At 33.5% G+C, this 22199-nt stretch overlaps 3 protein-coding genes and 1 long non-coding RNA gene across 6 annotated transcripts in view; 3 read left to right on the plus strand and 1 right to left on the minus strand.

Annotated features, from left to right (window-relative positions):
- Nucleotides 1–9109: 9109 nt before the first annotated feature.
- Nucleotides 9110–9733, plus strand: LOC138180411 (uncharacterized). The gene is made up of 4 exons (XR_011173297.1): nt 9110–9229; nt 9318–9395; nt 9467–9551; nt 9629–9733. It is a non-coding gene; the product is annotated as an uncharacterized LOC138180411 (long non-coding RNA).
- Nucleotides 9734–11158: 1425 nt separating this feature from the next.
- Nucleotides 11159–12924, minus strand: Yeti (yeti). The gene is made up of 3 exons (XM_069114259.1): nt 12639–12924; nt 11879–12275; nt 11159–11786 (listed from the first exon to the last, which is right to left on the minus strand). Exons 2-3 carry the CDS (start codon nt 12240–12242, stop codon nt 11272–11274), a joined length of 879 nt encoding a protein of 292 aa, XP_068970360.1. The 5' UTR covers nt 12243–12275; nt 12639–12924; the 3' UTR covers nt 11159–11271.
- A 2100-nt stretch (nt 12925–15024) lies between these two features.
- Nucleotides 15025–18089, plus strand: HLH54F (basic helix-loop-helix domain-containing transcription factor HLH54F). Of its 3 annotated transcripts, none has more exons than XM_069132928.1 (3): nt 15025–15130; nt 15711–16037; nt 17401–18088. In XM_069132928.1, the coding sequence occupies exons 2-3, from the start codon at nt 15714–15716 to the stop codon at nt 17596–17598; spliced, it is 522 nt and encodes a 173-aa protein (XP_068989029.1). In that variant the 5' UTR covers nt 15025–15130; nt 15711–15713; the 3' UTR covers nt 17599–18088. The 3 variants fall into 3 exon arrangements, with proteins under 3 accessions (XP_068989029.1, XP_068989022.1, XP_068989039.1); XM_069132921.1 differs by lacking the exon at nt 15025–15130 and adding an exon at nt 15193–15453 and having other exon boundaries at nt 17401–18089; XM_069132938.1 differs by lacking the exon at nt 15025–15130 and adding an exon at nt 15435–15525 and having other exon boundaries at nt 17401–18089.
- A 1382-nt stretch (nt 18090–19471) lies between these two features.
- Nucleotides 19472–22199, plus strand: part of Eip63E (cyclin dependent kinase Eip63E) — a 77594-nt gene continuing 74866 nt past the window's right edge. The window contains exons 1-2 of the mRNA XM_069114653.1: nt 19472–19574; nt 19654–19781. The gene's annotated coding sequence lies outside the window, so the exon portion shown is untranslated. The remainder of the gene's footprint in view (nt 19575–19653; nt 19782–22199) is intronic.

Here is a 22199-nt window from a genome sequence, read left to right on the forward strand (position 1 = left end):
TATCTCTCTCCATTCATAAAACATAACCTTTTAAACGAGAACGAAGGGCATACCTATCGGTGACAGAAAGACTGGCCGGAGAAAAAAAGGAGCGAAACGGAAAATCGAAGAGGAGAAAGAGAACGATAATGAGTACAAAACGGAAATACGGTTCCTCGATGATGAGAGGGAGCGAGTTTTCTTGGCGTTCGTTTTATGCGAAGATCGAGGGACGTCAGACAAGAGGTTAATTTTACCGTAAGACAGAAGAAAACAAAAAGATAAAGAGAACGAAGGAGAAGGAGAGTAATAGGAAAGAGCAAAAAAGATGTACTGAGAAATATACCGCGCGAGAGGTACATTTCCGTGAGTTAATTGAAAGTTAGATACATGCGAAATACAAGTTGCTCGAGCATCGAACGGTGTCAGGGGTCGTTAGTCGATGAAATTATTTCATCTCGATGGCTCGTTAAAACAAACATGGCAACGGCGATGCACGCTTTGTGCCGTTGGATTGGAGGAGAATTAAGTACGAAAGGACATGACAAAAAGGAGTCGAATGGTTCCACTTCGAGCCCGAGTCTTTCCTTTCTTACGCCCTGTGTCTTGGCACGCATTAATTCGTACCACGTTTCTTTGGTATAATTGATCCACATACCGATCCAAGTGCTTTTAGGCACGAGTGGTCTCTGCGTTTTCGAGTGGACGTCTTCTTTTTTACTTTAGCCCCCCTACAGGAACGAGCCGGCCTTATCCGTGCTCCGATTCTACGCTCAACGCTAGGCTATTCGACTGGCGAAAAAATTTCTAGCCAGATAAACGGACAACGCGTCCACGGACGCTTTTAGCATTATGATTTTTACCAGGTTGAAATGTTACACTTTGATAAATGAACTAGATAGTCGAGTTTCGGTCTGACTTCGCGTTACTGCCTCGATATTGAAGTGTTTCTTTAGTACAAGTTCGTTGTTGATGCAAGATGATGTATAGGAGAAATATACTCGACCTATGATTTAATGCGTGATTTGAATAAATGAGACTTACTATATATTCATGAAATATAACATAAGTTATAATTTTTTGTAATAGTATATGTTCGAGAATTCCTTGAATATAAATGCACCTAAACTTCTAAACGCCTGTGTAACACTATCAATAAACCATTGTCAGTTAAAAATGAGAAGAAAAATGAATACAGACGATAAGTGGTTACTTTTTTACTCTGAGAGAAGTCTAATAACGATAGAAATCGTCGTTTATAGAAAGTTTCGTACAATTAAAATTTAGATATCCGTATGTCGAGATATTTTTCAAGCTTAATTTTCCAGAAAAAGAAAAGAAAATCTTACATTAGAAAACTTCGTTCTACATATTCGATCATATTTTCTATGTAAAATTGTTCTATTTCCATACTAATGTGACATAAACATAAACTTTCATATTTGATCAATTTTATTTATTTTAAGAAAGGTATAGAAGATATCGCATCTCTGGAAATAGACTTTCCCGAAATTTCAGCTTGACAGGAACTGGAACGCATGTTACTAGAATTTCAAGTAACAAGTTCATGTGTAGTGGCGAAAATAAAAGTGGAGGATAAACTTTAATTCCAAGCTGCTTGGTTGGCACGCAAGGTAAAACCAGACGCTGGAATCTTGGTAGTGCAAATCAATCTTATTGCTAGTCTCGTCTAGTTTGTTTCTGGCAAAAGGAATTCCTGGAATTTTATCAGTGGCGTATTCAGAAGGTATGCCAGCTTGTAACAGCACCCCGGAAATTTTCCAGTATCGGAATATCCGTTTACGTCTGTGCTTAATGTTTCTTTCCTTTATCATTGCACGAACAGAAGTTTCACAGGCAACTAAAGAACACGATCTCACTTCGATGTTTTAACTTCAACTTAATTTTAACGATTCGATAATAAACAAATAGTTCCGTGATATGAATAAGAAATCCTTACCAAAATTCTAATTTATTCGATTAGATTTCAATTCAACTTTTATTCCAATAGTTTTTATTTAATTTAGTGTAGCTTTTTCTCGTCATTTTCACACGATGCTCCTTTCTCTCGACCATCTTTATTCACTGTTAAGTTCCAGAATAGCAAAATGAAATGCACCGTAAAATTGTTCTATGAAATAAAATGAAGTGAGAAAATTTAAAACGAAACATGCAGTAATTAACAAGTATGAATAGTACTGTGTATTGCCTAAGTACGTTACTGCATTTTATTCGCAACCTCCTCGAAAAAAATCGTCGAAACCGAAGTGGATTCCCGATCGTGAAAGAGGGACGGCGATGAAAATAGATCTTCTGGTTTTGCCTTGCAGATTCCTTCAGGTGCACCGAAATTACATTTACCGAGGGAAACGTTCCGAGCAGAGATAGCATTGATTATCCTCCGTTTGTCGCGTTGCTGGACAGCTTCTGTTCACTTGACGAGAGAAAAAAGAGGCACGTACTTCCAATTATGTAAATTAACAGCGGGTATATAACGAAGTCATCTTTTGCATATGTATGATCGAATAGAAATAAGAAGAATCGAAGGTTCGGTAAAGAAAGATTTGACTAATCGTGGGTGTCACGTTTATTTTTTCCTTACTTTTAACAAACAAGTAAAATCTATGTCTTCTATTGTTAGGACAATTTTAGACGAAGCTATTGATCATTTGAATATAGGAAATATTATAGAAATGTCCCAAGATCATACGTACAGTTAATTACAGTGTCGAAAATACATATATAGAACGTGAAATATAGAAGAAAATACATATTTAAACGTGAGAACTTCAGGAACGTGAAGGGGAACGATAAACTAAGAAAAATGTCCTGCAGAGATTTGCTTGCTTTCGCTCCATTTTGAAGAAGATCGCGAAGAAAGAAACAAAAACGTTTTCGTTTTCTCACTTATTTATTTACACTTGTTTATTTATGTTATCATCTATTCAACGAAGATGAGATCGAATCGTAGCTGCAGTGCGTCAAATATGACCTCAACAATTCCTTATTCCAACTATAACTGTCACTGTTAAATGTAATGCTTGCGTTACCACAAGGGGCCAGCATTTTAAACAATGTCTTCATTAAATCTTATCTCAATAGATATTAATCAGTAGCATAAAATTCTCTCTAATTTACAAATTAAAAATTCTAGTTCCTCATATATATATTTCTTGTAATTGCAATACTAAACTCGTTCGTCTCTATCTCTTTATCGTGCATAACAATTTTTTATCGCAGCGTTATTAATTATAAGATATTAAGATCAAACGTATACAATTCCTGCGATAATCCATCAGCTTATCCTTCCTCCGTGAGAAAAGAATTACGAGCTGTTTTCCGGAGCCAGAACAGAATTAAACGACCTTAACAAAACACGCAACGAAGAGCCGCGTTTTCCCTCTATGCATTTATTATAATTTCTTTGCTGAATGTGTAATGTCCCGATCTTTTATACGAAATAACAGCTCTTCCCCCGACCCGTTCCCATAAATTTGCTCTTAGATCATCCGTGCAATCAACCGTGTGTAATTTACTTTGGACTCGCCGTACACGGTTTTATTATCAACCGTCCCTTTGTAATTTGTTATTCGATAAAACACAGGATGGGAGGAGCTTTTCCTTTTTCTTCGTGTCCATCGCGCTCTTACCACCACGAAAACTGCAGAAATTCCCTTTTACCGTAATTATCATCCGCGAAACCTCGGGGCTCAAAGTTCTCTTTCTAGTCGTCGAAAAAACGCGAAGACGGTTTTCACAATGCGTTATAAAGCGCGCGTAACATGTCCGCCGCTCGTTACAGTTTGCCCAATAAAGAGCACAAAGAATATCCTTTCACGCGGATCCATTATGGCGTTCGTGAACGCATTGAAGCCTCGTTTCGCGACGCTTAAAAATAGACGGTAATGGTTTTCGCGTAAAGCCCAGCCGACTCTTAATTATTAACACTTCATAACAATGCCCGTAATAAAGTACGTTCACGTGTACGTGTCTATATGTTGATTATCGCAATACGCGCGTTGCGACGAAATGTCCTGAAGTGAAGGAATTGTTAGGGAGCGTTTGGAACGAGTTTAAATTTAAACGTAGACGCCTGGAACGTCTCGTTTCGCGCGGATTTTAGCAACACTACCGTTGAATTCCGCCAGAAGACTTTTAGGCAACTAATAATAGTATTCGGACGCTTATGAAGATCTTTTCTTTAGGTGTTTAAGGGCTTGGTTATTTTAAGTTACTGTCTACAGGGTTGCAGTCCTCAGACTTGAGACAATGTTAGAAGTTACCGCGAAGTAACTGTATTTTTTCTTTACATTGGTACAGCAAAGTCAATATGAAAATTCTTCTTTGAGAAACAATTAATTGTAGCAGTATTTTACTGTCTATGGATTACAAAATGTAATAGAAATACAAAAAGTTTGAATTACCAAAAGCAAGAGATGTTGCCTACATTTGAAATGTTCGAAAACTCGTTTCTAATTAAGTCTTAATTTTACTAAAAAATGTATGGCTCGCTGCCAAGCCCAACTTATTCTTTTATTGATTAGCCTCGTTAAATTGCAAATGCTTAAAAGAATTATCAAATATTTACTAAGCATCGTATATATTTATCAACCTACGATAAACCTAATTTTCGTTACTATTTAAATTAATCAAATTCTACATCCTCCATTGTTAAATACATTAAATACGGTTAACAATATCTAAATCAGTACACTTCCATTTACAATATCTTCGGACTATTCCGAATATGTAGCCAATTATAATCTACGCCACAAAATAAATAAAATTCTACTTTATCGTACAAAATAACACTTTTAATAACACTTATTATCTTCTTCAAATATAAATAATTGGTTCAACGGTCGTGCTAATCTTACCACGTATGCACGTATATTGACACGACAAGTAAGCAAGAAAATAACGAATATAATTCACATTTACTACATCAAATTATTTTTCATCGATAAAATATATTCAAATAATTTCCTTTCAGATCGCAATTATAACCAAGCGTATGATTAACGTCTTATTGATGGACACGTTTATGATGAATAACGACCTATTATCATTTATTGCCACGGGCATTTAAACAAAAATGAGGAAGAAGGTTGATCGTTTCCCTCAAATTGTTTAATGTGAAAGAAAACACTCTCGATATCTACGTACCATAATACAATAAGTTTTTATAAGACCCTAATGGACGTTCCTCGTCGTTGGTATAGTATTAACATTATCTTCTGATATTCAGTCTTCTATCAGAATTTTATAAAATAAAATTTAACAAATGTAAAAATGAAGCACTTAAATAGAACTCTACCTTGTTCTACATTTGTTTTCTATTAGTGTGATGACAGTTTTATGGTAACAATCGTGTAGTACATACCATCGAATTTTATCGTACAACATTCGATGCCTCAATAACTTGTTATGGTAATAAAAACTTATCGTTAAACAATTTATTAAAAGATTAATTATTCGCTGTGCAAACAGAAGGAAAATTACAACAAGTTTTATTATCGTTCGACCATTGTTGTTCGAACAATGAAAAATTTCGGAAATTTCTTTATTGTCGACAGAAAAATGAACAAATAACACAGGAATTACTTGAAAATATTATAAAAATTGTCACTGAAAGAGCACGCATTTCTAAAGCAGCTAGAGATGGCCATTTCGTCATTATCGTACTTCACAGATAATTGTAATAAAACGATAAATTATTGATAAACGACATATCTATCTAATTTCGTTTAAAAATTCTTTAAACACAAGGTGACAAAACTTCGTTTATATGGTCATGCATATATGCAACTACCATCAAAAACATCAACGAAACTATCTCCAGGCCGGCTCTATCTATTCTACAAAGACGAGTTTCGCAGCAGCATGGTACTTAATCCGTCGATCGAAATAATCTCATCGTGTATGCAGATGCATCGTTTCGTCAAGGAATCGGAAAAGTAACGAGTGCACTCTCTCTCCGCAAAAGAAGAGAGGCTCGCTCGAGGTGTTTTGAAACGTATGGAGGTTGCCGAAGGAACGGTCGAACAGATATTCCGGTTCGTGAATAAACTGCCGATGGCAAGGCCACAACTAACGGCCGCCAGACTGGCGTCGATAATCCTGCTGCCGTTTTGCACACACGTTCAACAATCCACGCACCGTTCCACCTCCGCTTCGCGCGGCTTCCTCTTTCGCCCTCTTCTTTTATCTTCATCGCACGGTGTATCATAATTCGGTTTTACGACGTCGGCGACACCTTCGAGATCGCGGTTGCGATCCGCTCGAGAAAAGGCAACGTGCCCTCCGCTACTTAAAAATTTGTGACTCGCGTTTCACGGACATCTTCATTCAAAACCGATTACCTACTCAACTTGTCGGTTAATTAATTCGACCCGCAGCGAGTATTTGGTTGCTTCCGCCATGATTCCGGCATCGTGATAAGTCACAAAGTGGATTTTAATTCAATTTTACTGTCAGAGACGCTGTCAGAGACGTTTTCATGGCCACGTTTAACGCATCGATAAAAGGAACCCTTTTTTGGAGAAGCTCACGACTCGAACAAGTTTCTTCGTGCTCTTTCGTTTCTCCTTTTTCTTTCGGTCATTTTTTCGGCAGATTTCTTGCTGGTTTTTTTAGCAGGTTGCAAGAACAACTTCATTTTGCTAGCGTGATATTCTTGTTCCAGTTGTTGGTATACTTATACCGATCATCATACATTTTGTATTTTCGATCGATTTAATTAATTTGGTTAAAGATAAAAATTGATTTATCTGTAAAAAAATATGTAAACTTCTTTCTAGAAGATAAAGGTAGGATGTAATTAATTTGTGAAATTAATACCAAGGGAATATTGAGAAATTATTTGCGTAATCGGCAGGTGTGTAGTTATCGGAAAAATGATATCTAGTGAAATTCTAAAAATCAGCTGCAATGATTGCATTGGCAAATTTTTAATCATTTGTATTGTCACCGCTATCGTATTTCTCAATATTCGATATTGCGGATAAGATATTTGACCGAGCAATTAGCTAATGTTGAAACGTCAAGATAACCATACTGACTCAGATCACACAAATATATCACGTGAATGAGATATGATTGAATCCGCTTTCGCGATAATTGCACTCGAAACGCTCAAACATACTCTCGACAAGATCACCTGTCAGAGCAACTCGTGAAATCAATAGGTTACATGAAATTTATGTTTTAAAATACAAAAAAATGAAGATGATAAATTATAACGAAAGAAAGTTACCATTGGATATGATCGCTATTAATTATTAAGATGAATAAATGGTTTCAAGAAAATGTACGATATAATAAAAAGAGAAGAAAACGCTGAGTCCTCCGTGAAATCAGGAGGTTAATGAAAAATAGATACGAGCGTTTAAAATAAGATTTTTTAAATAAACCGTACTATCGATACAGATTTTATTTGAAATATGCAATAATAATAGAGCAAAATTAATACTACATGCTTTATTTGAATATTTATCAAATCCAGATACAAATTTAACAGAAACTAACGAAAGATGAGAAAGAAAAATTGTAAAGATCCTATATGTCCAACGAATCGACACCCTTCAAGGTACTTGAAAATAATTGTAAAAGTGGTATGAATATTTTTCATGCAAAAATTGTATCGTTTAAGGCATCGCTCTACGAGTAACAGCAAATCAAAGGATCGAACAACTACATCAAGAAAACGCAGTCGCACAACGAGTTGTAGAAAGTACTTTAGATAATCTTTGCGTTGCATATTTTTTTTTTTTTTTTTGTTTTAATGATTTTGCAACTTCGACAATTATTTTCTTATGGTTATGCGACGAAGATATAAACTACATGATTTATAAATAAAAAGGTATGTTCTATGAATAAAGATTTTCATTTGATTTCCAGCAAAATGTGCCAAGCTTCGAGATCGACCGTAGAAAGTTCAACATCGATGTCGAGGACACGGTGAGAGGGTGATAAATAAATTATAGTCTTTGTTGCAGCCACCTGCATATTTTGCATGGAGCGTCGTAGCGACAGATCCTTTACAATCTTGCATTCTTTAAGATCCTCATTCCCATGCCATTTCAGTGATTCACAGAATACCTACTACAGTCGTTAAAATTAACACGTTACTTAATATAATAAACACGCATGGATTTCGAAATACAATTAAATGTACTGAGAATCGCTCGTAATTATTCTATATTAACATGTCGAATAATATTATACTCATCGTGCATTTTAATAACATTATATAACATGCATTTTATGATGTTAGAGAAGTAAATGTAGGAAGAACTAATGGTTCACTTGGAAGACAGAAAATATTTTTCATGTACCGTTTAAGTGAAATAAGTGTAAGAGAAGATTAAAGTGTAAAATTTAGTACAATTAGTATTTTCTGATTCTACTATAACTTCTTTATTCGAATACTAGTCAATATAAAACATATGTAGAAGAAGATATTAACTTCTCTGATTTTAAACACTAAATACCTAATAAAGTCGCAATTATCAATTTTTACATAAAATTCGAGTAAAACTTGTCTTAAACTATAAAGATTGCCTGTGTTAGAATAATTATGAGCGTTATTGCGCATGCATCGAACTAGAAAGGACTTTCTTCCTAATTCATAAGTATTTAACTTTTGAACCACAGTACAAGAAGCAGAGAATCAATAAAATCATGCAGATCGAGGTCGATCTGTTGTAGATCGCGCAAAAAAAGAGTCTGCCACTGTCGCAGAATACGAGAAGCTCGCAAGCAAGCAAGTCCGCCAAGAAAGAAAAAGCGCATAAGATCTCGATGTAAAACGTTGAAAAAGAACCAAACGCCTCTTTGTATATGCGTCAAAGGATCCAGTTCGCAAGATCTAAGGAAGAATTGCAAATGCCCATCGACGTGCCCAATGCTTTCAAAATATGATGATTGTTGCTGTATAAGAAAGAAGGTATGCAAAGCAACCAACTTTAATCAACAATAGAAAGGCAGTATAGTCATCCATTATTTCTTATAAAAATAGTAACTTCGTATTATAATTCAAGAGAAAAATAATCTTCATACTAATAACATAATTTTAAGAGATTAAGTTTCTATTTTAGAGAAATAGAAGCAAGAAAGGAAATAATCCAAAAAATAATCCAAGAAACAATCCAAAAAAGAATCCAAAAAACAATCCAAAAATTAATCCAAATTCAAATCCTGGAAGAGGAAGATCGACACGACAATGTCGCTGCAAATCACCTACATCAAAGTTAGGATCAATTAAATAACATATATATACATATATAAATCCTCCTTTATATCGCAAATAGAGTAATATTTTTATAATTGACATTTAGTCCAAAGAGAAACATATTTGCAAGAGGACTATCCAATTTACGTAAGAAGTTACAACAATTTGAACTTCCTTTCCGTCGGTATGAAAAACTAATATACAATGGTAATAATCGAACAAATATGGCTATTAACATTTTTGTTTCAAACCTAGACATAATAGGAAACAAACATGCAGAACATGCACCGACCGATGCCATTCGAGAGTTTCTTCAAAGAACCGAAGTCAAAATACGCCAGTAAGCATTTGCGAAAACAAATGAGTAAGCAGACGGTATTATATTATTGAAGTAAACATATTTTTTTTTTATTTTAGGAGAGGAGGAAAGTGAAATTCTGCAAATAAGGGTAACAATGAATTGGTATTTCTGATAAATGTTTCGTTTGTATTTGCTTACAAAATCAATGTAAGTGCTCGAAGACTCGATGAACAGGCGAATGGATTTTGTCGTGCTGGATATCTCTCGCGTGTTTCAGAAACACGCTGAATTATACATACAAGAAGGCGTAGACGAACGAGCTGACCCACAGTTATGATTCGTAGGCTCGAGGCGAGAGAAAATTGTTCGTCACGAGTCTTTTGCATGTTGCCAGAACATTCGCCAGCATTGTAACTGTATACAGTTACAGACAAGTGATTAATAGTGATCGAAAAACGCCTGTGTAGTATCGCACGACAAAAACCACTCGTTTGCATCGGGACTGAGAGATATCTTCGATTTACGAGCTAATGGCTTGTACGCTTAATAATTAAGTAATGCGAATATAAATTATAAATCGATAAATCATACGAAGGTATTAAGCAGCGTCCAGTGAGAATCATTTTTTGCAAGACCTTTGACGAACTAAGAATCTGCTTTATGCTAAGAAAAAAGAAAAAAGAAGTACATCGCCAAGCGGAGCATATAATATGAACGACAAGAACAATGAACAATCTATTTGATACTTTTAATTACGTCAACCAATACTATTCAATCCAAGATACGATACACAAAAATACAAAAATGAAATTAGTGTTTAAATATTAACGTATATCTTTTATTTTTACGATATTAAATAGTCCATATGCATAAAGAAGTTTCGTACATATCCGTAAGATACTGTTTTATAAGTATTCTAAAATCTATAAACCTGAGCTTTGAGAATTTCAAGATCGTTTTTTTTTTCAAATTAATATTCTTCTAACAATTAAATCTATAATCTGACACGCTACATCTTCGCAGATATGTCATGCCGCAATTCTGCAAATAAGTATCATAAATAGGTACAGCTGAAAAAATATAAAACTGTAATATCTGTAACAACAAACTACGTTTTTTATATCGTGTGTATTTCGTCTATAAATATAGTAAAATGTTCCATGTGACTCGCCCAAGGCAGTGATCGTAAATGAAGAAGAAAAATGTCATGATTATTTCTCATACATACTCGAATACATATTGTATGTATTCATTCATCATACAAACGACATTTTATTAAATACCTACACTATTTATACTGCATCAATCATCCTTTCTCCATTGAAACGAAATAAAAAAACATCTCTGGAGCTTGTTTATTGTTAAAATATATGTATATCGTCGGTCTCTGAAGCACCAAGCTTCAAACATCCTGCTTCGATGCGAAGTTCTGTGATATAATGAATCGAGACGACGCTCGCGGATGGTAAATTAAACTATTACGTAACATACTATATTATCTTCAATACATTGGAATGATCAGTCTCTTCTCACAGAATTGGCTCTCAACCGCTTCTTAAACAGATCCAGTTGATTGTCAAGCCAAGCGAGGCAATCACATTTTTACATATGGCATGAGATATTTAATAAGAGTTTAAACAATTCGATTAAATAGGTGCTATAAGCGCCGATAATTGGCAAGTCTAATAAGGTATTTATCTCAATACCATCCCTGGTTCTCATTGTTAGGGAAAAGATACGTATACATGAAAATATAAATTCACCGTGTACTGCGTCTGTTCGCATTACGTAACTGCTTTTCAATTTCAAACTGTCTCAAATCTGCTCTCTGTAAGAAATCTTGACGTTCTAAATATCCGTCTTTACCTTTGTTGTGAGTACTAATTTCTTCCTCTAAATTTTCTTGTTTCTTATAATTGTCCCAATCCAACTTGGACTTTTCTAAAGTACTAATTTTCGCCTTTTTTCCTAATTGACCAAGGACAGAAGAAATACCTCCCAAACCAGCCCGTTTAAAACCTTTACCCCTTCCGGATCCTCTTCCTGCAGGAGGACCAGGGTTTCCTGTTTTCTCAGAATTTTCAGCAGAAGATAAAGATAGTCTTGCTTCCGCAGAGTCTATCGAGACTTCTTTCTCAACCTTCACTTCTTCACCAGCAAATTCAAATACCTTAGTTATCTTTACTTTTTCTTCAACTTTTGGCTTTTCTATGGGTGGTGATTTCTCTTTTGGTTTATTTGTCGCGCTTTGTGGCTTAGATTTAGGTACCGTTGCTTTAGAAATTAAAAACACAATAATAGGTAAAATAACAGCAATGTACGTATAATTCAGCAATGCTAATCAATTTATGGCTTAAATTATTTACCTGTATCCTTCATGAAGTCAGCCCAAAGAGAGTCAGCTCTCTTTTTCTCTTCTTCTTCTGTAAGTTCTTTTTTTTCTTTTGATCCTTCTTCTTCCTCTTCCTCTTCTAGCTTTTCATCAACCTCATCTTCTACTTTTTTTCTTGTTCTTCTGTGCTTCTTAATTTTAGACTTTATGACTTTGTTCTTTTTTCTTCCTCTTCTCTTTGTTGTTTCTCTTTTGTTTTCATCATTTTCATCCTCAGGACCACTTTCTGCATCACCTTCAGATTCTACTTCAGACACAGGCTCACTGTCTGCACCATCAGGAACATAATCTTCATCATCTTCATCAGATTCAGAAGGCAATTGATGTTCCTCAGTCATACTTATATAATTAAAACTTTACTTTTATGATAACTATAAAGAAAGCATATTATGTATTTATCGAATCCAATCTAAATTAATCAACACAGTGTCGTTGTTTAATGTTCCATTATATTAACAAAGAGTTATTGAAAAATTTAAATCTATATTATTTGTAAAATAAAATTTTAGATATACACTTACTTTAAAAGCTTTCACAAGAATTTATACAGCATTTGTTAATAAAAAAAATATAAACTTTTGGACTCAAATAATACACAAACTATTGTTTTCACAAAATAAACTTCATCGCGTTTCGTATACAAATATACAACCTAACCTCTTTAAAGTACGCAATTCCATTAATAATCGGAAGTCAATAACTTAGTTATTGATTATGGATATTTTGGTACTTACTTATTTTCTCAAAAACACGACCGATCGTGCTAAAAATTCAGTTATACGATGAGCTACCTTCCGGAACGTTCGTTAGAATATTCGGAACGTTATCTTTATTTCGTCGTTTGTCACTTAATCGTTGTATACTAAGAAACTTTGAATGAAATTTATAACTATTTTAGAAACACACAAATGAAACATTACCACACGTGAGAAAGTCATGAAAAATTAACAACCGAAGAGTACGAATCGACACACGATTCGCAAATGCGTTCGATGCATCTTGCCAGCCATATTTACTTGCTCATCGAGCGCCCTCTTTCGTGAAACTCTAAACTACAATATCCTGCGTGAATTTGCAACAGTATATGTATGTATAAATAAATTGCGCTCGCATTAGGCAAAATATTATAATTTAATAAGAAATAAACAATTCGACTTTATTATAAATAAAGTACCTTTTAAAAATTTTGCAAGCAACTTATATTTCACTCGGACAAATGCAATGTCGACATCTATGTGAAACTATGTCGATAACTGTAGGATACAACAGAAAATCAACGAATAATTTCGACTTATCTATCTATGTAATATTTTCACTTTTCATGTCTAGTTACCACCTTTCTTTATTACAAATGATTTCTTGATGTAAACTTAATATGTATCCAAAGAAAAATGTTTATTAAATTTTACATAATTTCTATCAAAGGCATAATTTCACTTCAATATTATTTACTTGTAACCATTTTTTGAAAAATAATAATTTAATAACAATTTAGTGGAATATTAATAATATTTATTTACGTATAATTATTTTTAATCATACAAACGTAAAAAATATTTATCGATACAATTATTATATTGAAATTAATCATATTGTAATCTCTTAAAAATATTTTTGAAGTATTTTTAATTTATGATATTTATTATGATATATTTATATCTTTAAATATTATCATATACCTACAGTATATTGTTTCAGAATTAATTATTAAAATTATATCTGAGAACTAGTTTAATATTTTAGTGAATAAGAATATACCAATAAATCAATGTATTTTCATGAAATCTGAGATCACAGTAATTTTTACACTTTTGAAATTCCGTCCTATACAAATGTTTAGTTACAAATATCTTGAGAAGTGAACATGGTCAATTACATGGAAAGGAGTCAAATTGCTAAGGAACTTTCACGAATCTGTCGAGCAATAAGTCAACTCCTGCTTTAGGATAAGTAGGATCAACTAGGTCACCGCAAACCTCGTATTACAGGATCCATTTCGAATCCTCCTTTCAACGAAATGGTCGACAGCCCGTTCACGAGGATTTAAACCGGATTAATAGATCAATCGGCCCTTTCCTCCTACACGAAATCTTTGCAAGAGGAAAAAAAAAATAGTAACACTGAGTAGAAAACAGGAATAGAAAATTAATCTCATCACGAGACAAATACCATTAACTTCATTTGATGATATAATTAAGATATGTATCTAGGATATTCATAAAAATTTGAAAGGTAATCTTTTTTTAAAGTAATTTCCAATTAAAAAAAAATTCGAAGCAAAATTAAGATTATGATAATAAAGAATATAGGAGATGATTAAAGATAGTTTTATGCAATGAGAAATCCATCGTGAAGAATTAACGAATTTTTCTCACTAAATAATTGTTGTTAATGAATTTTGTTAAATAAATACTTTACTAAATTTTGTTACGATATAAAAAACTAATAGTAAAAATCGAAGGATATAAAATAAGTTTTCTATCATTATCTTTAAATCTTTCGTTCAATGTATAAAATTGGCTTCATTCTATACCATTCATAAACAATGAAATCATTGATTGAAACAGTGACTTACGAAAATTTAATAAAAATTAAACTATACGTATTGCAAAGATTATCAAACTTTTACCAAAGAATTATCTTCTAATGAAATAAAAAAACCTTCACAAAATATTCATTTCTGAAATCAGTCTCAATTACATCTAACTTTCAATTCATGCATTTAATTATATTAAATAGGATTTTAGGGGACAATAACTGTTTAAAAAAACGAGACGGATATCCGGAAGAAAAACATTCGGAGCAAAGGTCAATTCCATACGAAAAAAGCGCTATTCGTGGATATGCGCTTCAAAAGAGGATAGAAGAGGAAAGGATGGACCAGGTGGCTGCAGATGACGCAGAACTAGACGATTGGGCGAGAACTTTGAGGAAAAGCAAAAGAGGAGGCCGTGGCCAAGCCGAAGGAAGATGCTTTTACTGTTCAGAAAGCTCCGCCCGATTTTCAGAGGCGTCTCAAATCTCCCTCTTCCCTACCAATGTTGCTTTTCTTTTCTCTTTCTTACGTTTCCTCTCAGCATCCTTCTCTTCATCCTCCTCTTCGTCCTCCTCTTCTTGGCTAACAGTTTTGACGTACAATTAGTTTCGCGCGAGCGTCGCGAGCTATCGTGGCATTCCAATAATACAGATCGAAGAAAAAATCGAACTCGTCGGAAGAAAGACAAAGGTGAGGTGTCCCATCTTCAACCCTTGCAAAGTTTCAACGCTCGAAAAGGAATTGGTGCTCCGAAATTCTGCCTCGATCTCGTTATTATTTTTCTTTTTCTTTTTTCTTTTTTACGAAACAGTGAAGAAAATTACAACATATTCTTTCCCAAGGATTTCTTTACGTTCTATGTGTGCCGAATCTTCTATTGAATCTTAAGAAATCATCGCAAAGTTTCACACGCGAAAGGAATTTCTGTTGAAATTGACCCTGATCTTCTGCTTCGAGCCCGTTAACATTTTACATCAATGAAGATTTTACATGATTTTAAACGAGTGAAGATAGTTCGTAACTCAAGAGTAATATCTTCTTTCCCCAACAAGGCTATCTTTAATTCCGTGTATTTACGTGAATAAGTTAGAATCTTCTTTTGCTTTTTTTTCTTTTTTTAATCTTAAGAAACTCGTTTGTTAAGAAACTTGTTCCCTGCAGATGCTGTTAAATGATTAAAATAGCTCGTTACGACATTGTAAATGCAAGGTTCGAAGGAAATTAATATGCAAGGATTTGCATAGTAAAATGAGGCAATTAATAATTGCAGAAAATGCCACGCAAGCGACGTGCTTCGACGCCGACGTTGGAAGTCGATGAAGAGGAATTCGTTTCGGAAGAAAAGTATAGTAAAGACGATTTGGACAGTCGTGCGCCAAGAAACGCGGCGAATGCGAGGGAACGGGCTCGGATGAGAGTACTCAGCAAGGCGTTTTGTAGATTAAAGACAACTTTACCTTGGGTACCAGCTGATACGAAGCTCAGCAAATTGGATACCCTTCGTTTAGCAGCTACTTACATTGCTCATCTTCGAGCGGTTCTGCGAGATGACGGGGATGCGCACTCGGAGACTACCAGATCCTTATCTTTGGCTTTGGTAAGTTTTATTTGTGCAATTTAGTTTAATTGTTTTGATAAACGACTGAAAAGATGTCTATGTTAATCGAAACGCGTGTGATAGAATTTGATGTAACGTAGCGTAGTATGGTTTTTAATTTATTACTTAGTGTGTTCTGAAAGTTTTCCACTGTAATTGTTTTTTTTATTTTTTTTAATTTTAATGTAAGTTATTATTAGCTTTCTGCTTTTTCGTGTGTATTATCTTATCCACTGTCTTCCTTTTCTTTTGTGTATTCTCCACGATTGCTTCGCAATTCAGGAAACAGTCGTTTCTTTTTACTTTGTAATTTTCTTTATTTGCTTACTGTGTTTCTCCTGCTTCTCTCAATACGTACGATCAATGTCTCATTATTTTGTCTGATCAGCTTCTAAAGATTAGTTTTCCACCGACTATCGCCCTTTTGAGTGTCCTAAATAGATTGTAGTCATTAATGTGGATATTTTTACTTCTTATGATTGAGGAGTTTCAGTCGTAAAAGAAGATGATCTGTACAAGTAAACATACAAACCGAAGGATTTTTGAAGCTCCGAAGTATTTTAGACAATACGAAATTGTCATTATTTCAGAATGGGTTTTACAAGTGAATGTACTAGAAGATACGCGTAAGATGACGTGTAACACGTGAATATGTTGATGTTGATAAAAATATGAAGATTTTTATTTGACTCTGTGATCATTTGCATTGTATACATAGTATACATAGTATTGTAAAAATTAACAGATTTTTTTTCCTTTTAATGTTCAAAGTTACTTGCCTTAAACATTGTTATTATACGAATTTTGGAACTACATTAACCATCTAAAAATAAGCGGAGCAAATTGTCGAGTTTTCTGCATAATTGCGATTTTCAGTGTCACGATTACGAGTTCGTAAAATAACAGAGAATCCAGGTGGATCCAGTCGGCGTCACAACGCGTCGTCTTCGCAGACACGTTCTCTGTTTACGTCTCTCCAGGTGGATCGAATCACCCTCAAAGCTTCTACCCGTCTTTAGTTAGTTCCATTATTTGGAGAACAACCGTTTATTCCTTTTGCATTACGGGCCAATCGAATTTACATCCTTCTTCTTGTTTTTACGGCCGACCAAAATTGTTCTTTAATAAAAGAAAGATTGAAAATAATTTAAGGTAGCATAAAAGAAATTATGGTAAAAAATTGTTTAACTCCAAATTGAACGTTCATTTTATTAGAAAATCGTCAGATAAAATTTGTAACGCGCAGAAGGAGAACGTTTTTCAACGATACAAGCTTCTCGAGTTCGGTTTAACGTTTCTTCGATCGAAAGAATGGACAATTTCAAAGGAAGCTTTGACTAAATTTTTTCTCAATATTTTTTAGTCTTGGCCGTTTGCTCTTCAAGGTGGGAACGCTTCTATGTTGATGAACAACAGTTGCAACGTATCATCGTCAACGTCATCTAGTTCTAATCAGTACCGTGGTCAGCAGGGAAACCATGAGATCCAGAATTTCCATCATTCTGGACATCAGAGCGTGTCACTGCGTCATAATCACGAGCCACAACTTTCCTATTTCTAATACATCTGTCAGTGAAGACATTAAAGAGAATATCGTGAGAAATAAAAGAAGAACGTTTTGCTCGCCAACGAGAAGTTTCTTCGTTCACAAAAGTACTAATAATCGAGAAAATCTATTTATTGCAGGGTGCCTTATTATTCTGCTATTTATTTATCTACTCATTTATGTTTGAAAATCGATTATTATAATATATAGATATCGTAAATATCATTGTAACCAAAGCATAAGTGCTAGTCCAATAAAGTATTTCTATAAATTATAAACTACGATGATTATATATTTTCAAACTTCTTCTCCCGTAATTAATTTATTTAACTTGGAAATGAAAATCTGAGACGTAATTTTATTAATAAATACGTGATTATGATGATATTTTACGATTAACTTAACAAACGTGTAAAAGTTGGAGAATTTTTATGCCAGTTTAAATAAGAGTTTTAATATGTATTTCGAATAATAAAAAAAGATAGGAAAATATTAAAACTAATCGACTGATATTGAAATTAATTTTCATTTAATTGAATTTTATCTAAAAAATTTAAATGACGCGATAATATAGGAATAATATGATAACTTATTCGAGAAGATAGCGCGATAATGTTTCATCTATAATTACTTTCATATACTATATTACTTTAACGTAATTAATAATTTAATATCACGAAGTCGAGATTTCGTTTAATCTCGGAAATTCAAAAATTTATCATTAAAATAGCATTCCGTGTAATTCCGAAGATATTAATTCCGCGGAAATTTCGAACTGTGGTTGGAAAAATTTATGCTGTTTCCGGAATGGAAACAGAGGAAGGACGTGGTAAGAAAAGAAGGATAAAGAACGTCAAGTTAAATAAACAGCCCGAAGGGCTTTTTGTATAAACCCAAAACTAAAATAATATATCTCGTTCCATCTACAAATCGACCGAGGTTGGGCGTATCGTTTAGGTCCCTCATATGTCAATACAAACCATCTCTCGAACTTTGTGAATCATATGTTCCTTTCCATACTTGCGTGAACGTTCTCAAAGATGTTTTGCGCATTGTACTATTAATGTCCATGAAAAATGTATCAACTTTCCCGTTTCGCTTCAACATTTATTTCATTGAGGACATAAAACATTACAGAGTTTATGAATATCATTCTACGCAGCTTTGCTTCTTTCTTTAAGAGAAGTTAATAAGTACTACGGAGAATGTGCGAGAATGTTACTTAAAATTATTAAAAATTCTAGTAAACTTGTAATGGACGCACCAATACATTTACGACGTGTCTATGTTATAAATTTAACGTTTCATAGGTAAAGAAGAATAAGGTGATGAATTTTAAAAAGCTGCTATGACGCTATTTCAGCACGTGCATATTAATTTGAATCTTATTTCCAAAACGAATAACTTTCAACGCTATTTATTAATAGTGTCGTTATCTTATTTTGTGTTGAATTAATAATATTGAATATGATGTGAAAGTAATAAAAGAATTTAATACAGAACTTCATTGAATATTATGTATGCTGTGTATCGTCTATGTTAATATTCTATTTTTTAAATTCCTGATATACCTACGTAATAATAAAAAGTATTGTAACATAAACGAGAAATAATACAGAATTGGCACTTTATTAAACCTCGAGGTTAATATTCTGGAATGCCGACCACCAAAAAATCAGAGTGTCTCTTACGTCCTCTACGATATTCGTCGTCTCAATCGTCGATTACTCAATCGTCGATAAGGATGTCATCTACAATGTACACCTCGTCTATACTATGGAACGTCACGTTACATGCTCTGCAGTACCGATCATTCAAAAGGTTTTTATTACGCCCCCTGCAATTTATAATTTTGCGTCGAGTGCAATTACTAGTTCGTTTGAACACGCTCCGTTTGTTTAAACAAAATTTTAGTTGGTGTTTGATTAAATAAACTTCTGGATCGAACTCCTTTATCTGAACGTGAACTACTATTATGTGAACGAGAAATTGTAAGTAGTAAGGGGAACCAGTAAGTTCTTATTATATAAATTTTAGTTATACGAAGTATTTATGATTGTCCCGTGACAGGTTCGAATAAACGAAATCCACTGTATATTTGATTCAAACACGGAAGTTAGAAACAAAAGTACTGTAATTGCGACGAAGAACAGAATAGACGCGACATGAAGTACATCTGCGTGACCCACGATTTAAAGGTTTGTGTATATATTTATGATTATGAAATCGAAAATTATTATACTTCGTTGTTACGAAGAAATAAAAATTTCTTCGCATCTAGTATATTACGTGCCGATTAATGATTGATTAAAACAATAATTTTGATTAAGAGCTACTACGCTCTTACCTTTCTAACCACGTAATCAGAATCATCTTCGAAATTATTAATCGCATAAACTATTTCTTTATTTCTACTCTGATTACCACGAACAGATGTGCTACGAATAATGATCGGATTCCATCACTCCATTTTCTACCCATTTTCTAACTAATTGAATAATTGAACTAAAACGATACTTTAACATAATCTTATATTAGAAAATAAAACAAGGTTGTGTGTAAACATATTAGACTTGTATATTTAGTAAGTAATTGTCGAGTAACGTTGTATACTTGAAATGAAATTAAGAAAATTTATTAGTTATAAAATATAAGGATATATAAGGATTAAAGTAAACATTAAAAGACGATTCCTGAGAAATCTGCAATTATTATTATTGGCTTAGCTATTGTAGTATAACTATTTTTCTCATAAACTGGAGCTTAATACATGTAAATTAACACGGTTCTCGAACAAAAACTAGTACCAAGGAAGCGTAAATATTGTTTCAGCTTGTAAAAAATATAAAAGCTAGAATAATGACTAGCGTCATTGACTAGTGCTATTGCAGTAAATTAGTGAATGCGTCACGTCTATTCTGTCTTATTTTATACTAAATTGATACCGTTGGCAATAACACTAAAACAGTGAAGAAGAGTAGAGCAGACTCTGAAGCTGGTCTAAATTCTAGAGCTTCCGGAACGGAATTATACGTTTGAGGATTTATTCATTCCGTTCTTTGTTCGTGATTTTAGATTTTGTAAAAATGATATTTTATTGTGATATGAAAAATCGAATACCCTACTACATTTTTTACTAACAATTTATTCTGTGTTCAATTCACGAAAAAATGTTGAGGTTAATAGTATCACGTTTTCTATTTTTTCAATCGAATGTCAGTATCTCACGTGAGATAGCGCTAGTTCCTTGATCCATAGCAGAAGTGGACTTTTCTGAAATTTTTCAAAAGATGGCGCTCGCTACAAGTTTTCTCCATAAAAGATTTCGAATATAAAAACCATACTTATATCAAATGTTAAGAAGATAATTATAAACGATCGTAAGCGCAAACGTAACTCTTTTAGTCAATCCTTTTCTGAAAATTTCGTTCTCCTTAGGAACGATTACAAACACGAGTGCTCAATTAAATGATTCTTAAATTACGTAAGGTAAATTGGTATTGTAGTAACTGCACTTTATCCTTTAAGCACTCAATCGATTATTCTGTTACGAAAAAAATAATCGAGAAGCAAAAGGAAAAAGGTTCGCGGAACGGAAATTCCTTCTGTCACGGCACGGAAATCGCGTTTCAAATCCTCAAGGTAAATCGCAAACATTACGACACGATGCGTATGTGAATCCTGAGGCGGATTCCTATCGACGATTCAAAAAAAAAAAAAAAAAGAATGCATACACGCATCTTTCTTGATTGCGATCAAGGCCTCGAAAAGTCCTCGTCGCTCGTTTCTCGGAAATTCTAATATTCCCTCCTTATGAGTTTCTTCACTTATATATGTATATATCGATAATAGATAAAATTGTTTTACAATCACTTTAGAATGAACCTAATTTAACGATAATACTATTTAATAATATCAAAGGTACTCTAACTTCAAATAATAACATCTAATAATACTCAACATGAATTTGTTCGTATTAAATAACTACTAATTTTTTATTTTTAATTTTTCAAAATTTTTATTATTTAATAAGTTACCATTCTATCAATGATATCCCATTCCCTGTATTACATTACATAGATATAATCATACTCTGATCAATATAGTAACTAGCAATAGTTACTAACTAATTTAGCTGAATTTAGCTATTTTGTTGACAGACATTTTTTAACAATTAGAAATGATCTATTTCGTCGAATCTTATTATGCAATGTTATAAGAATACTGCAACAAATATTATTTTTATTTTTCATTCAAGTGATAGCCGATGTGTTATAAAATATATTTTTTACATCTGATTTTGCTTCGATAGGTAGACTCAAGCACATTAAACAGGTGTGACTTCGCACGTCGTAATTAGTGTCGCGTTAATGATGGTCGCACCTTCTCTCGTTAGAAATTCAAATGGCTTAACACGTAGATATTTCTCTAAACTCATCTTACGTAAGCCGTTTAGAAAATCCCCGTTTCGATCCATTTGAATAACGCGACTCGCAATAACCGCAGGATACTCTTGACATCGTTCTAATTGGCGCCACCTGACAATACCTATGCTTTCGAAATATGCTCTTCAACTAGCTTTAGAAATTAGCTCAAATCGATTCAACCAATCGATG

The sequence above is a fragment of the Bombus flavifrons genome, chromosome 1 (assembly GCF_040668555.2).
Source record: "Bombus flavifrons isolate JBK064 chromosome 1, iyBomFlav1_principal, whole genome shotgun sequence".
NCBI lineage: Eukaryota > Metazoa > Arthropoda > Insecta > Hymenoptera > Apidae > Bombus > Bombus flavifrons.

Coding starts and splice junctions, on each gene's coding strand:
- Yeti (XM_069114259.1), bottom strand. CDS start 12,242: ATGACTGAGGAACATCAATTGCCTTCTGAATCTGATGAAGATGATGAA. Junction 11,787..11,878: donor TGACTTCATGAAGGATACAG/GTAAATAATTTA, acceptor TAATTTCTAAAG/CAACGGTACCTAAATCTAAG.
- HLH54F (XM_069132921.1), top strand. CDS start 15,418: ATGAAGATTTTACATGATTTTAAACGAGTGAAGATA. Junction 15,454..15,710: donor ATTTTAAACGAGTGAAGATA/GTTCGTAACTCA, acceptor TAATAATTGCAG/AAAATGCCACGCAAGCGACG. Junction 16,038..17,400: donor GATCCTTATCTTTGGCTTTG/GTAAGTTTTATT, acceptor AATATTTTTTAG/TCTTGGCCGTTTGCTCTTCA.